Source organism: Cydia strobilella, chromosome 2, assembly GCF_947568885.1.
Source record: "Cydia strobilella chromosome 2, ilCydStro3.1, whole genome shotgun sequence".
In the NCBI taxonomy this organism is placed as follows: domain Eukaryota; kingdom Metazoa; phylum Arthropoda; class Insecta; order Lepidoptera; family Tortricidae; genus Cydia; species Cydia strobilella.
In genome coordinates, this window is record NC_086042.1 from 643,862 (window position 1) to 658,983 (window position 15,122).

The 15,122-nt window shown below is 39.2% G+C and overlaps 1 protein-coding gene across 1 annotated transcript in view; it reads right to left on the bottom strand.

Moving 5' to 3' along the window:
• LOC134749083 (ras GTPase-activating protein-binding protein 1) overlaps positions 1–15,122 on the bottom strand; it is a 29,596-nt gene extending 14,474 nt beyond the window's left edge. The window contains exons 1-3 of the mRNA XM_063683990.1: positions 14,959–15,122; positions 12,554–12,699; positions 63–204 (exon numbers count right to left, since the gene is read on the bottom strand). Of these exons, the coding sequence (XP_063540060.1) occupies positions 63–204; positions 12,554–12,657 (246 nt within the window). The 5' untranslated portion in view covers positions 12,658–12,699; positions 14,959–15,122. The remainder of the gene's footprint in view (positions 1–62; positions 205–12,553; positions 12,700–14,958) is intronic.

Consider the following 15,122-nt stretch of genomic DNA (forward strand, 5'->3'; position numbering starts at 1 on the left):
TTTCTCAATTTGTCGGACGGGGAGGATCTCCTGATGCTGTCCAGCCCGGTTGTCATGGTTACCTGGCTGATCTTGGCATGGCAGTCGCGGAAGTTGAGCTGCTGGATGCGGTTGTGGATCTGCTTCTGGCCGACCACGGGGAGGGTCTCCCGGTGCGGCGCGTCCAGACCGCCGTGCACGAACGACGAGTAGTTGTTATAGAACCTGCGGAAAAAATAAAGTTCTATAATAAGAACGTAAAAAAAAACAACTTTTTAATACAGTTGTTCAAAAAGTGCTACTTTACGTAGCTGTTTAGCGTGCGGAAAGTTGGTTTTCGCGAACTAGTGCTTTTTACTTTTCCAATTTTTTTAAATTTATACCTGTTCCAATTCATGACTACTTATTGATGAGTGTTAATATTAGTTTCCTTTAAACGTCGTAATCAACATTAAAACCTACTGTTAATGTAAGAATACGAAAAATATACATATTTTATAATTTAATTACTTACCTCATCATCATTATATCACGTTTATTTTTTAATATTGAATATTGAAAAACCGTTCTTAATAAGTTGTCTGAATGGAACGGAATAGCTGCTGAAACGCCTGTCGAAGAAGAGGCGTTTTTTCTTACTTTTACTACCTACTAAGAGGCGTTTTAAGTTTCCAAAGTTTTTATTTCTTACTTGTTGTTTTTATTATTTTTTCGCAACTGTATTAAAAAACTGTAACGAGTGGAACGCCCTGCCCGAGTCTGTGTTTCCGCATGAGTACAATTTGGGGCTCTTCAAGGCAAGAGTTAATAGGTATCTCATAGGTAAGCGTGTTCCACCGTAGACCACATCATCACTTACCATCAGGTGTGATCGTGGTCAAACGCCTGCCTATTCATCATAAAAAAAAAAACGTCGTTCGATACACGTCCGGAAATGTCATTGTTCACTCGCCTACGGCTCGTGGCAAGATATCTCGGTACTCGTGAAGTAATGACATACTTTCCGCACTAGCATCGAAATGTACTATTATTTATGTTTCAGTCTCATATGTTTTGGTTTTGATGTGGTTTAGTCCAAAACAGTTAAAATAGAACCAGCTCTGTCATCGACCAATGACAAGCAAGATTATAATAATATTAATATTTCAGCCTATATACGTCCTACTGCTGGGCACAGGCCTCTCGTTCACGAGAGGGATTGGGCTATAGTCCCCACGCTAGCCCAATGCGGGTTGGGGACTTCACATAAACCTTTGAATTTCTTCGCGGATGTATGCATGTTTCCTTACGATGTTTTTTCTTCAACGAAAAGCTAAAGCAAGACTATGGCATGTAATGTTAGGTTTAGACTAGCAAGAACCTGCATGCAATTTAAGTTACATTGCCAAGTACTAAAGTAAACTGTATTCAAAAGTTTGATCAGATACCGCAATGCAACGAAAATTGCATGAAAGTTCTTGCTAGTCTAAACCTCGCTTTATAAAGATCACTGAGTTTCATTCAGGTCGACCGCCTGACACACAGACAGCCTTGGTTTTATACAAGTCTTTTTATGGCTGGGCAACTTTCAAAAAATCATGTCTGTTAGTTTTCAAGGCGTGTACTGTTGACGGTGTACAATGAGTAACAGTCATGTTTACAACCATATCGCAAAGGATTAAACAAATACAAATGTGGTATTTTCTATAAAAAGGGACCTTATTGTCGATGGCGCTTACGCCATTAGAAACGATGCTCCGATATAAATACAATGCCGAGCGACGCTGTGCGGCGTAAGCGCCATCGACAATAAGGTCCCTTTCCATATAAAATGCACCAAATGATTAAAAACTACAACTTTTCTATATAATTTCTCATGTTTAAAATCGGTGGTTAAAATGGTCTTTATCACCATACACATACACACCTAATTTATCAAGATCACAGAAGTTACTAAACTATTAAACAATAGAGATAGTAAAAATAAGAATAACAATAAACATAATTTTTTTACATGCAGATACGTCTGCGAGCGATACTCCTAATTTTATATTAAGGGAAAAAATGGAAAAAGTTACGCTTCCAGCAAGACCCCTAAGCCCCTAAGGCCTGTATACATAAGGAAAGGAATGGAAAGATTTGCAAGGTTCTGGTAGGCTTCCGTAGCTCAATTAGTTAAGAGTAACGCACGGATTGCGGAGGTTGCGGGTTCAAATCCTGCTGAAAGCGTACTTTTTCCATTTTTAGGGTTCCGTACCCAAAGGGTAAAAACGGGACCCTATTACTAAGACTCCGCTGTCCGTCTGTCTGTCTGTCACCAGGCTGTATCTCATGAACCGTGATAGCTACACAGTTGAAATTTTCACAGATGATGTATTTCTGTTGCCGCTATAACAACAAATACTAAAAAGTACGGAACCCTCGGTGCGCGAGTCCGACTCGCACTGTATGTAATTTTCTTTAATATAGAATTAACAAGAAACATATTAATAATGTTTTACACGGTTGAAATCATAACCCTTTCTTTAACCTTTTGAACGCTTTTCCTCAATTGTCAAGACGTGGCCTACACGCCAATATCTTAACTAGTGAATAACGAATATAAACCTTATCTGTCAGCAGGACAATTGCTTTGACAGCGTCCGCCATGACCACTTTAGTGGTCGGTTAATGAAATGAAAAATGAAAATGTTATACTTGTACAATGCAAGCATCGCACATTTCTCGCGTCAGCATTTAATATAATGAATGATTGCTGTTTATGCGATTACGCTTTAATTCGATTTATATTTCAGTTTACGTACATACGTGCTCCTAGCTAGTACTCATTATATACCTTGGTTATAAATAAAGACATATACATAAATCAGTGTTTCCATCAAGATATCAATCAACCATCAAGATCAAGAATCATATCAGCTCAGATGTACAACCCGTACATCTTTTGGTCCTTCGAAGCTTATCAGTGACTGTGGCAGTGAGTTCGTCCAAACGGCCTCCCACAAGCGGGTCTCACCGTGCGGATTGTCATTGTCATAGGAGTATCAGTTCATCATCGAAGATCGTCATTATCAAGATTATCAAGAGACGTCTGCTATCAAGCCAAGTAAGAGAAATCTGCTACGGCAAATAAAATCAATATCAAACATCAATATCAAACATCAAATCAGTGGCCACAGTATTATCAATTATTTGTTGATTAATACTTATTATCAATATCAACTTCAATACCTATCAATCAATCAAGATGAGTTTAGAAAAGGAAATGGAAACGATTCGCAACGAACAAAATCAGCTCATGGCCAGTATGAACAGGCTATTTGAGAACTACAAAAAAGATGGTCCAAGCCGCCGAACTGTGTCTAACATCAATAACAAGTTGACCGGCCTCGACGGATTTTGGCAAGAGTTTCAAAACAATCATGCAAGGTTGGTAGCATTCCAGAACGAAGATTGCACTTATTATGCCGAAAAGACTTATAACAAAACCAAAACCTTCTACGAATCAGCTCGGTCTGTATTGCTAGATCATTTGGATACAGCTAAAAAGGCTCCTCTATCACCGAGGCCTAGGCCAATCTCACCGAAACCAGCAGAACGTTCAACAGACTCTTCGCCAGAAATGTCCAATTGGGCAGCAGAAAAACTAAAAAACCCTAAAAATGAAGAAGTGCATCCTGAGCCATCAAATCACCAGAGCCGCGCCGTCCCTCAGCCACAACAATCTGAGAATCAAGAAAAGACGGACATCCGGGCTCCAGTCAATCCAGGGTTCGCAATTCCACCTATTTTCAATTTCACCGAAAACCCAAGCGTCGATGCTGCCAAATTATCAGAGAAGATGAGAAAACAACAGAGCAACTTCAAGGCCTTCGCGCGTACTTTACATTACATCGACCTCTCCACCGTCAATGAAAAGTGGGAATTGGAAGATTTACTCAAATCAGTCCAGTCTCGTTAGACAACAATTGACACTCTTCACTGGGACATCGACAGTGAACTTTTCGAAGATGACGAAACCTACAATCAAACGTTCTGCAAATATGAGAAGAAATTCCAAGACATCAAAAAATCTATCAATTCGAAAATATGGTCCATGGCTCAACGGGAGAAATCAACCCCCGTCATGGACATACCGCCGTTTAGTGGGAATTACCAACAGTGGGTTTCATTCAAGGATCTATTTAATGAAGCCATACATCAAAATCGCTCCATGTCCAACGCACAAAAGATGCAATTCTTGAAAAATAAGGTCAGAGGTGAAGCTGAAAAACTCATTCAACATCTCAACATCAGCTCAGAAAATTATGACACCTGCTGGGAAATCCTAAACCACAGGTACAACAACACAAAACTGATTTTCACCGCCCACCTCAATAACCTGTTGTCGCTATCAACAATGCAACAACAATCGTATCAACTAATCAAGCGTCTACATGACACCACCAACGAGTGCCTAAACGCCATCAGGAACCTCGGCGTGGACATCTCGTCATGGGATCCGCTCATCGTCCATATTTTATCACAAAAGTTGGACGCGGAAACTCATACGGAGTATGTCGAATCATTGAAGAACCCACGTGACTTGCCGACCTTAAAGGAGTTTCTAGATTTCCTAGAAATGAAGTTCACATCATTTGAAGCAAGCCGCCGCAAGTTGGACACACCAAAAACACTCCAACAATCAGAAGCATCAAGAAAGCCTTACTACAAATCATTTGTAGGCATTAAAGATACATCATTATCACAAAATAATTCAAATGATGTTAAATCAAGTTATTATCAAAGAAAACATTGCCCAGTTTGTAATAAGAATCACGGCATATTTTATTGCGAAACATTTCAAGGTGCAAAGCCAGAAAGCAAACGAGGCATTATTGCAAGTTTGAATTTATGCAAAAATTGCCTTTACAATCACTACGATAAAGAATGTATTTCAACAAGTCGATGCCGCACGTGTCAAGGAAAACATAATACGCTCGTACATGATGCCTACAGTCAGAAACAAGATACTTCCGACCTACTTAATAAACGGAAAACTGTTGCAACAATTACGCAAGAATTTAGGAATAATATAGAAGTTTTATTAGCAACCGCCCTCATCAAAGTAAGGGCAGTAGATGGAACTTATCACATTCTGAGAGCCTTTATTGATCCTGGAGCACAGATGTCATTGATCACGGAGGCTGCGGCTCAACTTCTACAAATACCCCGAGAAAGCTGTGAAGATACTATGTATGGCCTCGGCATTAATGGAAACACCTGCAACGGTGTTATAAACGTCACCATGTCATCAATGCACTGTGACTATCAATTTGATGGCGAGTTATTTATCATGAATAAACTCACTCTTCCACTCCCGAATCAAACCTTCGTCAAACCCGATCTGTCGCACTTAAGAGGCCTTCCACTGGCAGACCCGGATTACAACATCAGCCGCCATATCGATATAATCTTAGGAACAGAAATCTACGCTAAATTCGTCCAAAATGGAACAATAATAGAAGGCGACGGCCTCCCTGTAGCCCAGAAAACAAAACTTGGGTACATCATAAGCGGGAAGGTCCCATTGCCATCGTATCAATGCTGCACCGTCGTCAACAACATGACTGATATCTCGCGCTTCTGGACTATAGAAGACATCAATGAAACATCAAATTTATCATCAGAAGATCAACATTGTATAAACTTCTACCGCGAAACTACATTTCGACAAGAGGACGGAAGATACGTCGTTCGATTGCCCTTGAAGCCAGAGATGGAAAATGCTCTAGGACATTCAAAGAACATGGCCATAGCACAGTTCAGGCAACTCGAGATCAAGTTTCGAAAGGATCAAAATATCGAGAGAGAGTACAAGAAGTTTATTCAAGAATACATAAGTTTAGGCCATATGCGCGAATGTACAGACGAAATCGACGGGCCACCCAATTCGACAATAGAGTGCTTTTTGCCACATCACTGCGTGAAAAGACCTGAATCAGCAACTACATCTCTTAGAGTTGTGTATAACGCGTCTTCCAAAACGTCAAATGGAACAAGTCTGAACGACATCATGTTCAGCGGACCCAATTTACAACACGAATTATTGTCACTCATCATTAAGTGGAGACAATATAAGGTCGCGTACGTTGCAGACATAGAAAAAATGTTTAGAATGATTGGTATAAACATTCAAGATCAAAAATATCAGAAGATCATTTGGAGAGACAACGAACATCAAAGGTTTCGCGAATACGCATTAACGACCACAACCTACGGCACCAAAGCTGCCCCCTGGTTAGCCATGATGACGCTAAGACAGCTGGCCAAGGACGAACGCAACAATTACCCCGAAGCGGCTAAGGTCGTAGAAGAGAGTTTTTACATGGATGATCTTCTACACGGCTGTCACGATCTCGAATCAGCAAAGAAAATGAAACAAGATTTGATCGACCTATTAAAATCAGGAGGGTTCAATCTTCGCAAATGGGCATCAAACACGCCCGAATTACTGCAAGGAGCTATCAAGTCTCAAGATCAGCAACAAACTTTCGAATTCAAAGATCAAGAAACAACGAAAACACTGGGTCTACGCTGGCACCCCCAAGAAGATATATTTACTTTCCAACTAAAAATAACACCACTATCAACTCAAACATCTATCACAATGACAAAGAGAGAGTTACTGTCGAGTATAGCGAAAGTATTCGACCCTCTGGGGTGGCTGTCGCCAGTAACCACAAAATTGAAGTTACTGTTTCAAAATGTCATATCAAATGACATTGGATGGAACGATCAAGTACCCCCTAATATCAAGAAGGAATGGTACACAATTTCACAAGACCTACAAACTATCAAAGAAATCAAAATCCCGCGTTGGCTAAATACCTACAAGAATCAAGACCTTGAACTACACGGTTATTGCGATGCATCGACTAAAGCATACGCGTGCGCAATCTACTGTCGTGTCGTCTCTACCGATGACAAAAAATCAACGCCGCCGCCAGTACTGATAGCAGCGAAAACAAGGCTCATACCGTCCAAAAAATCGGTGACCTTGCCTAGATTAGAACTGTGCGCAGCTCTACTTCTATCAGCCCTCATGGAGAAGATCAAGCAATCCCTATCTGAAAACAATATCAAATTGGTCTGCTGGTCGGACAGTACAGCAGTGCTGGGCTGGCTAAACGGCGAACCTAGCAAATGGAAGCCATTTATAGCCAACAGGGTTACGAAAATTACAAAAATCATACCGCCGACTTGTTGGAACTACGTCAAGTCCGAAGAAAACCCGGCCGACTGCGCTAGTCGCGGAATCACGGCCCAGCAATTACTAAAGCATCCTCTTTGGTGGAATGGTCCAAACTGGCTATCAACATACAGTGAAAATCAAGAAAGGCCCACATTCACTACGGATCAAGAGGTTAAAACATCAAAACAATGCCACGCGGTAACATGTAAACAATCAGACGGGGACATTATCAATGAATTAATAAACAAGCATAGCAACATGACTCATTGCACCCGCGTACTCGCATGGATACTACGAGCGGCTTCGCGGCGTCAGCAAAACTCGAGTTACCTAACAGCTGACGAGTTAAGAAGCGCTAAAAATAGAATAATCAAGTACGTGCAAGAAAGAGAGTTTTCAAATGAAATCATAAATTTGAAAACAAATCAATCAGTGGATTTAAAAAGCAATATTTTGAAATTAAGACCTTTCCTGGATCAACACGGAATGTTACGCGTTCGAGGACGACTTCATAACGCACACATCAGCTGGGAAATGAAGCATCCACTTATCGTTCCACATAGAGGTCGCCTGACGGAGCTGCTTATAGATCAAGCACATAAAGCTGTTTTGCACGGAACCGCCAAACTCACTCACTCCAAGCTAAGAGAATCAGTCTGGATTGTAGGAGGTAATAGAGCAACGAAAAATCTCCTACGCCGTTGCATAACGTGCCTCAAGCAGAAACCTCCAAAGCTATCACAACTCATGGGTGACTTACCTGAATCAAGGTCAAATCCATCAAGGCCATTTTATAATACCGGTGTGGACTATACAGGATACGTATCAGTGAAGGCAAGCAAGGGTCGCGGCATCAAAACGACTAAGGGCTACATTGCTGTGTTTGTCTGCATGGCGACAAAAGCTGTGCACTTAGAGCTAGTTTCAGACCTAAGCTCAGAATCATTTCTGGCCGCTCTACGCAGAATGTCCGCCCGGCGTGGAGCACCCCGTCACATCTTCAGTGACAATGGCACGAATTTTACCAAAGCCAACAAAGCAATAAAAAGGGAGTATGAAGAGATCACTGCCTCGCTAGATGAATCATTCTTCAAAGCCATCAGCGATATGAACATCAGCTGGCACTTCAATGCACCTTCGTGGCCCAGCGCGGGCGGCCTGTGGGAAGCCGCCGTCAAAAGCCTCAAACATCATCTTCACCGAGTGCTGGGAGAACAACACCTAACCTTCGAAGAATTTTCGACTCTATTAGCACAGATAGAGGGTTGTTTGAATGCACGTCCACTGTGTGCATTGACCGAAGACCCTGACGACTTGGACTATATCACGCCGGCACACTTTTTAGCAAGTGGTCCAACTCTCCACATCGTTGAGACTGAAAGGGACGAGCGTACACGGTGGCGCCTAACACAGAAAATATTCCAAGATATATGGAAAAAATGGCAAACTGAATACTTGTGTCAGTTACAATCACGCTGTAAATGGACGCAACCCAAGCCCAACATTGAGATCGGCGACGTCGTAATCATTCACGACTCAAATCTACCTGCCGGCAAGTGGGCCCTTGGCAGAGTATCAGATGTTCATGCAGGAAAGGATGGTTTAGTCCGTGTCGCTTCAGTAAAGACAAAAAACTCAATAATCAAAAGGCCCATCATCAAGCTGTCAAAACTGCCAGTATCAGAAAATGAAGCATCAATCAGTGAAGAACAGAAAGAAAACTTATCGGCCACGCCCCGTGCAAGACAAACAAAGCAAAGAAAACCAACAAAATCCAAACTCATTGGTTACATCACTATGACGCTTATGCTGTTTATGTTATTTATATCGCCGGCACAATGCACTCATGACGTATCACGTTTCAAAGACGGTCAAGGCATTTACTTTGATAAAATAACAAATATGAAACTGGCACGAGACGAGTGGAAACTTGTAGTATATTATGACATCAATCCATACTGGGAAGGATCAGAACTATTTTCCAAATACATCAAGCACTTGGAAAATATGTGTCACGCCATTAAAAATAAACAACAGTGCAACATCGTACTCAATCAACTGCGACACGCCTATTCGGAATTAAAATACTACGACAGCATGCTACTCGGTCAACGCGTCGAATCACCACGAAAGAGGAGGACATACTTCAACGCCGTCGGTAACGTCGCTCACAGCCTGTTCGGCGTGCTCGACGATCAATTCGCCGAACAATACCAGAAGGACATCGACCTGACCAGAGCTAATGAGAAACACTTGGCACAGTTATGGAGGAATCAAACCTCGGTTATAGAAGCGGAAGCCAACCTACTAAAGAGAGTTGAAACATCAATGCAAAATCAGCACAAAACTTTCGACCGAGCACAATCACATTGGACAACCCCCTGAGAGACAAGATCATCGCGTCGCGGCAACTGCGCTCAACTCTACAAATACTTCTATGTTTAGGGGATTTACTTCTATCAAATAATTTCATTCCACTTAAATGTTATTTCACTCTTACAATCAGTTTTATATAAAGATATCTCAGCATCTCTTATCAACTTCTCATCTCCTGGCGGGGAATATGTACAATGCAAGCATCGCACATTTCTCGCGTCAGCATTTAATATAATGAATGATTGCTGTTTATGCGATTACGCTTTAATTCGATTTATATTTCAGTTTACGTACATACGTGCTCCTAGCTAGTACTCATTATATACCTTGGTTATAAATAAAGACATATACATAAATCAGTGTTTCCATCAAGATATCAATCAACCATTAAGATCAAGAATCATATCAGCTCAGATGTACAACCCGTACAATACTGAACATCGTAGTATTATAGTCATGACTATAAATCAAGCCATTTAGGGTTGTCTACATATTGGACATCTGATAAGATAACAAAAGTACCTATCAAACAGTCAAATAAGCAAAGCTAATGGCTCAACAATTAACCACCACGACTGAATAACAGGAAAAGTACATAGATGATATTTAACTGGGTTCTATTACAACTTTAAACCTGTCAAATTTTACAAATGTATCATTAAAATAACAACAAATTAATTAATTATAGGAAAAGTACACACCTACTGTTAGCGGAGTTCGGAACGCGCCCCTAACTGACAGGACGGTTGTCATGAGCGTGAGCTGTCAAGATCCACGGAAGCGTCGGTCAAGCATTGTTGTGTATCGAGTTAAAATAAATCGTTTACTCAACACCTAGTGCGTTTTGCTATTAATACTACATAATATGATAATTAACTAAGTAAGGTTTACCTATTACAACTTTAATCAAAATCTGACAAATTTTACAAATGTATCATTAATTCATTAGAATAAAAACAAATTAGTTAATTACATACATACAGTGTGGAAACAATTAATAGGCCCTGTAGGGAAAAGTACGTTAAAATTTTGTTAGTTCATTTTACTTAAAGGAAACATTGTTTTATTTTTTTAAATAAACAAAACTGCATTCAGTTTTTTTTTATATGCTTGTATTGCCTGGGAATCGAACCATGCTGGAACTAAAAAAAAACTTGCTAGTTTATTACACTAGTTGATACAGTTCATGTTAATGTTAAAATTTATTCAAGAAACATTAGGTTTTACACTCGTCTGTCGTAAAAAATATTGAAAATATATTCGCATATTCAGTATTTTTTGAATTTTTAGTCAGTTCCATTCCCGGACAAGGGAAGCGAATATAAAAAAATCTGTGAATGCAGTTTTTTTTTTTCATGTCTCCTTTAAGTAAAATTAGCTAGGTTTTGAGGTTCTTTCCCTCCAGGGCCCATAATTTTTTTCCACACTGTATAATCAATTAATCACCATATGGATCTAAATGTGATGATTTAGGGATAAACTTGTTTCTCAGTAATGAAAACAATAGAAAGAACTTCACTAAGACATGGGCTTTTAAATCGCGAATAAGACAATGAATTATGACTGTGTCAGATAATTCATTGTCTTAACGGGCCCACTGACTATCAGTTCGCCGGGCGATATCGCCCTGTCAGTTGTTCGGAACTGTCAAATTTTTGTTCTAACTGACAGGCCGATATCGTCCGGCGGACTGGTAGTCAGTGGGCCCGTTAAGACAATGAATTATCTGACACAGTCATAATTCATTGTCTTATTCGCGATTTAAAAGCCCATGTCTTAGTGAAGTTCTTTCTATTGTTTTCATTACTGAGAAGAAAGTTTATCCCTAAATCATCAGATTTAGATCCATATGGTGATTAATTGATCTGTTACAGTCATAACTCATAAAAGACCTTCCAGGTAGATGAAGCAGCAGCTACTGAATGAAGCAGGTAATATAAAACAAAACCGTGGCGTGTGGTGATTTTACAAGCTTCTATTTAACTTGCAACGTTTGTAATATGTTTGCTCAGGTCAAGATTTGATTTTCAAGCGAAATTAGACCCACTTTCCACAAATTACTATACATCTCTAAAGATAATCGAACTACTGTCGTGAGACATGTCGCCAAAAGTGACTAAAAATAATAGTAAGTGAAACCGTACTGATCTAAATATCTCTAAAGATAATTTGATAAAATATACAGAGCAAAAATTAATGGGCCCTGGAGGGAAAGTGCCTTATAACCTTAAGTTAGCTCATTTTACTTAAAGGACGAACTTACTTGAAGGAAGGAGGATTCCGCTTTTTCTTTAATTTTTAAAAAGAATCAAAACTGCATTCAAAGATTTTTCTTTTTTTTTTCAATTTTGCTTGTCTAAAAATATTCTTGAGTACAAAATATTCGATTTTATGGATATTTTGTACCACAGATGAATGTAAGACCTAATGTTTCTTGGAGAAATGTTATCATTAACATTAACTGTATATACAGATAGTAGAATAAAATAGGGTGTTTATTTGAAAGTTTTAATCTGTTCAATTCCCGGGCGAGACAAGCTAATTAAAAAAAATATTTGAATGCATGCAGTCTATTTCTTTTTAAAAATAAAAGAATGTTTCCTTTAAGTAAAATGAGCTAACTTAGGTTTTAAGGTACTTTTCCTCCAGGGCCCATATTTTTTTTCCAGACTATATCAAAATATCTGGGAGACCGAACTTTGCTCTAAAAACATAAAAACTCAAAAATGCACGTTTTCCCAGAAGTAAGACCTAGCTAGATCGATTTATCGCCCCCGAAAACCCCCAGCAAATTTCATCGAAATCGTTAGAGCCGTTTCCGAGATCCCCGAAATATATATACATATACGACGACCGGTCTGGCCTAGTGGGTAGTGACCCTGCCTGTGAAGCCGATGGTCCTGGGTTCGAATCCCGGTAAGGGCATTTATTTGCTCTGCTGAGCCCGGTAGGGGCTCCATCAGTTGTCCACGGGACCCTAGTTACCTGTGGAGGTGTGTGGGCGCCTTGTTTAGCAGCGTGTAGTACTGGCGGACGAACTCGCGGCCGACGCTCTGCGGGGAGGGGGACGGGGACGCCTCCATTACCATCGCTCTTGTTCACGAGACCCGACACTGCCCTCTGCTGTAAGCCTGAAAAGGACAACATGTATGGAGCATATAAACATATAATTAATAGTAACGAATAATTAATTTAGATGAACTGACATAGACTTGGGAATTATTATTTATTATTTTATTATAAGCCAAATTGTTATTGTGTATAGTTGAAATACTTTAATCTTTAATTGTTATTTATAAAATTGTAATTGTGATATAATGTGAAATTCAAACGCAATGTATATTGTTATATGAATAAATGACTATGACATCTAGGATAGATCTGAAACCCAATGCAGGGCATCTCTGCCTATTATGTGCTGAGATAGCAAAACTTTGGTATCTATTATAACTTTCTTTGTCAATTGTTTTTTATTGCTTTTATTTTTATAATATGTAACCGGCCAAGTGCGAGTTGGACTCGCGCACCGAGGGTTCCGTACTTTTTAGTATTTGTTGTTATAACAACAACAGAAATACATCATCTGTAAAAATTCAAACTGTCTAGCTATCATGATTCATGAGATACAGCCTGGTGACAGACAGGCAGACAGCGGAGTCTTAGTAATAGGGTCCCATTTATACCCTTTGGGTACGGAACCCTAAAAAATAGAATGTTGATTTTGACACTTGTTTTAGTACTGAATTTGTATTATGAGGGCCATTAATTAGAATTTGGAAACCTGTTAATATAAAATTCAAATCAAAACTTAAAAGCCTGTTGGTCCACATGGTCCTGAAAGGTTAACTGGGGAAAGATGTTTCATTTTCTGCAAAAACATATTTTAACTCACAGAGGCCAATTCGAACTTTATTTAAGATGTCAATAACTACAATTATTTTTAACTTGGCATATCTCCACAAATATTCAGCTTATTCAACCAGTTTTTCCAAAAGTAACTAGAAAATACTGTAATAAATTTAATTAATAAATTTTTCTCTCTATTAAAGAAGCATGTTAAAGCGTTAATTTGTAACTATTCAATAAACAAACCAAATAAAGCAAAACTTTATAGTTCCTATTTCTAATTTCTGAATATTCATATTCATGATTTCTCAATAAAAGATATGAATATTGTACAATAATTTATTTATTATACCCTCTAGCCGCCCAGAGACCTATAAAAAGGTCACCTGTTCCGTTCTAATTTGAATCTCTGTTTTGACAAATCAAAATTGCATTTGTCTTGGCAAGTTTTGACGTCTGGGCGGCTAGAGGTTAATATATTTAGTAGTGATCTAATGAGTATTTAGAAGAATTGTTTTAAGACCTGATATTTTTTTTAGATAATTAATAATTTGTTACATACAATACAAGGGTTGGAGGTTACCCAAGCTGCCCAAGACCGAAGTCAATGGAAGAACAAGATTCGAGCCCTACACCCCAGCAGGGGGTAACAGGAAATGAAGAAGAGACATACAATACAATAAAAATTATAATATGTTAAATATGAGTAAGCTATTGATATGCTGTGCCCTTACAGAGTCCATGTGAGACAATGTATATTATAAAGGGTACAGTCCCTGGTTGCAATAAAGAATATTGAATGAAAAAGTTTTCTAAAACAAACAACTAAAACTTCCAAGAGTCAGCTTTCAATGTTGCATCATGTATATGAGTCTATTTATCAGTTTTCCCTTCTTTCATGGTAATTCATTCAAGTCATATTAATTATATTTCATCCAGTCTTGAAATCTTCTTAAACTATAATTGGTAACTTCATAAGAACAATAAACTACATCTGTGTTAGGCCTGTTGAAACCACCTGCAAATCTGCAAGTGCAGCAATAAAGTCATAAACACAATGTAACAGACCTTAATCTGACATCTGTTACATTATCAGTAGAATTGCATTACATTTGTAAACAAATCGTCAGAATCCTTGACTTACTCAACAGCACAATGACATATGTTGTGCACACAAAAAGGTTGCAAGTGTCAGGGACACAAATAATCATGAAAATCGGAGCAGTGGGCGAGCGCAGCGGGCAGGTCCGCGGGCGCTCGCAGCGCTCCCGGCCTGCTGCCAATGCCAACTGAGTGCTTCATGTATTGTCAAGCACGCATGGCGACCACTAACACTGCTCAACGTTCGCAACAGCCTCAATTTCCTTTAAAGTTGTTACTAACCAGGAAAAAAGGTAAGAATACAACTTTAGAAGGCTTTTTCTTCGGCAGGAGCTGATGAATCGCTCAAATACCATGAAAGATTAACCTTCATGTATCTGCCGACAATCAAAATATCCCTTTCATATGCGCCCTACCTGGACTTATCATACATAAAAACTTACCTCAGCAAATTTTAGGCATTAAACTGGTGTGTATTGCGGCGGAATATCACGAAATTCGAGTAATTTTCACGGTAAATAAGGAGTGAAAACAGAAAAAGAGCCTACCTCACCGTTCGGTGTCAATTTAACCGATGTTGCTATAGTAAAAATGGTTTTTTTTTGTT